The sequence below is a fragment of the Magnolia sinica genome, chromosome 1, assembly GCF_029962835.1.
Source record: "Magnolia sinica isolate HGM2019 chromosome 1, MsV1, whole genome shotgun sequence".
NCBI classification, from domain to species: Eukaryota; Viridiplantae; Streptophyta; class Magnoliopsida; order Magnoliales; family Magnoliaceae; genus Magnolia; species Magnolia sinica.
In genome coordinates this window covers 91,965,295-91,967,786 of record NC_080573.1, presented here as the reverse complement: position 1 = coordinate 91,967,786, position 2,492 = coordinate 91,965,295, and the positions used below count along the sequence as shown (strand labels likewise).

Genomic DNA, 2,492 nt, shown 5'->3' with positions numbered 1-2,492 from the left:
TGCCTTGGTGGATCGTGAATTTAGACCGGTGTCATCTATCAATATTTCTTGCATCAGCTTAGCATCTTCCGGCACATGTAGTCACCCTTTATAGCGAAGTCCACCATCTACACCGACCTGCCACTCAGACGAACCATCATCAGTCATTTCCTTACGGCGATTAATGATTGTAGGGTTAGCCTGTTGCGCTTCAATGACTGGGGATATAAATGATGGTTGAATGGATAAGCTTGCAAAATGCATAGTAGCTGATTATAAGCTCCACTCGAAATCGAAGTCCCTTATTTCTTCCAACATTTGCCACTATCGAACCATAAGGTGAGAAATAATTCCTCGTGGCTAGCGACTGAGGCATCAGCTACAACATTAGCCTTACCTGGGTGGTATTGAAGAGAAAAATCATAATCCTTTTAAAAAATCTAACCACCTTCTCTGCTGCAGATTAAGCTTCTTCTAAGAGAATAAATATTTAAGGCTCTTACGGTCCGCGAATAGTTGAAATCTGACCCCGTATAGATAATGTCGCCATATCTTTACTGCAAACACTACCGCGGCCAACTCTAAGTCATGCATGGGGTAATTCTTCACAGAGGCCTTCAACTGTTGAGAAGCGTATGCTATAACTTTCTCATGCTGCATCAGCACACAACCCAATCCAATCCGTGAGGCATCTGTGTATACTACGAACCCTTCATTTCCAGATGGCAGGGTGAGAACTGGTGCCATTGTCAACTTATCTTTTAACTCTGCAAATGCCTTCTCGCAGGCTTCACTCCAATCAAAAGGTGCTCCTTTATGGGTTAGTCATGTTAGAGGTGCTGTTATACGAGAAAACCCTCGAATAAACCATCTGTATATCCCGCTAGACCCAGAAAGCTTCGAATTTTTGTGACATTAGTGGGTTGCTGCCACTTAAGCACAACCTCGACTTTAGCCAGATCTACGGCCACTCCTTCTCTAGTAATGACGTGGCCAAGAAACTTCACTTCTTCCTGCCAAAATTCACACTTCTCCAATTTGGCATATAATTGATGATTATGAAGCGTCTGCAGAGTAGTGCATAGATGATGCTCATGCTCCTCCTAGGTACACGAATATATTAGAATATCGTCTATGAATACTACCACAAACTGGCCGAGATAAGGGCGAAATACCTCATTTATCAATTGCATAAATACGATTGGGGCATTCGTCAGTCCGAAGGACATGACTAGGAACTCAAAGTGGCCATATCTGGTGCGAAAAGCCATCTTAGGGAGTCCTCTCGATCTCGAACTTGATGGTATCCAGAACGTAGGTTGATCTTCGAGAAGAATTGCACCTCCCTAACCTGATCAAACAGATCATCAATCCTTGGTAATGGATACTTATTCTTGATGGTCACTTTAGTTAGCTCCCTATAATCCACACAAAGTCTCAACGACCCATCCTTCTTCTTGACGAGTAGGACCGGTGCTCCCCAAGGAGAACTACTTAGGTGAATAAAGCCCAAAGCCCAAAGTTCCTCCAACTACTTCTTTAATTCTTTCAACTCCATGGGTGCCATGCGATACGACGCCTTTGAGATGGGTGCAGTACCTGGCATCAGGTCAATACAAAACTCCACTGCCCTTTGAGGAGGTTGGCCCGGGATGTCTTGAAAGACATCGAGATATTCACATACGATTGGGATCTCCTAAATCCTTAGGGTCCTTTCTTCTTCAACTAGGTAGGCCAAGGATGTCCCTGTCTGCTCTGCTGGCAGAATCCTGAACCGGAACTGTGGTTGGCCGATTATAGAGAAGGTGATTGTCCTTTCGAAACAATCTAACGAGGCATGATATGCGGCCATCTTCAAACGTAGCGAAGCAGCTGCTCACGAGTCTTGTTCATCTCTTCGAAATATGCTTCTATGATCTTAGCTTGGTTTGTCACCTCTTCAAACGTAGGGAGTCGCAAAGGTACGACCCTACTCCTTAAGCAAGGATAAAGTCCCTTCTCAAATTTATGAGCTTTCATACTGGGGGTTGAAATCAGATCTGATGCGAAATGGGATAGCTCAATGAATCTAGCCTCGTATTGGGCCACAAATAAAGCTCCTTGCTCAAGAGATATAAATTTGGACACCATCTTTTGTCGAATACTATCAGGAAAATACTTTTGGTCGAACTTATCGCTGAACATGCTCCAACTCCATATTATACTCGACCCAGCTTCCTTCTTAACTAACTGCCACCATAACTCTGCTTCTCCATCTAGTGTGAAGGTAGCAAGCGACACTCTCTGGGAATCAGGACACCCCATCACATCTAAAATCTTGATAACCTTGGTCCTCCATCGATCCGCCTCAAGCGGATCTGGCTGCCCTTTAAATCGAGGGGGTCCTAAAGCCTAGAATTCTTGAATCAAAGCTGACTGCACCAATACAGAAGATGCCTCTGCAGACCTCCTCTCTTGACGTTCCATTAGAGATGCCATGGAACGAAGGATTTCCTGAATCGAAGCGGCATCCT

The 2,492-nt window shown here is 44.4% G+C and overlaps 1 protein-coding gene across 1 annotated transcript; it reads right to left on the bottom strand.

Annotated features, from left to right (window-relative positions):
* Nucleotides 1-1,833: 1,833 nt before the first annotated feature.
* Nucleotides 1,834-2,283, bottom strand: LOC131247653 (uncharacterized). The gene has a single exon (XM_058247741.1). It carries the CDS (start codon nucleotides 2,281-2,283, stop codon nucleotides 1,834-1,836), a length of 450 nt encoding a protein of 149 aa, XP_058103724.1.
* Between the last annotated feature and the right edge of the window lie 209 nt (nucleotides 2,284-2,492).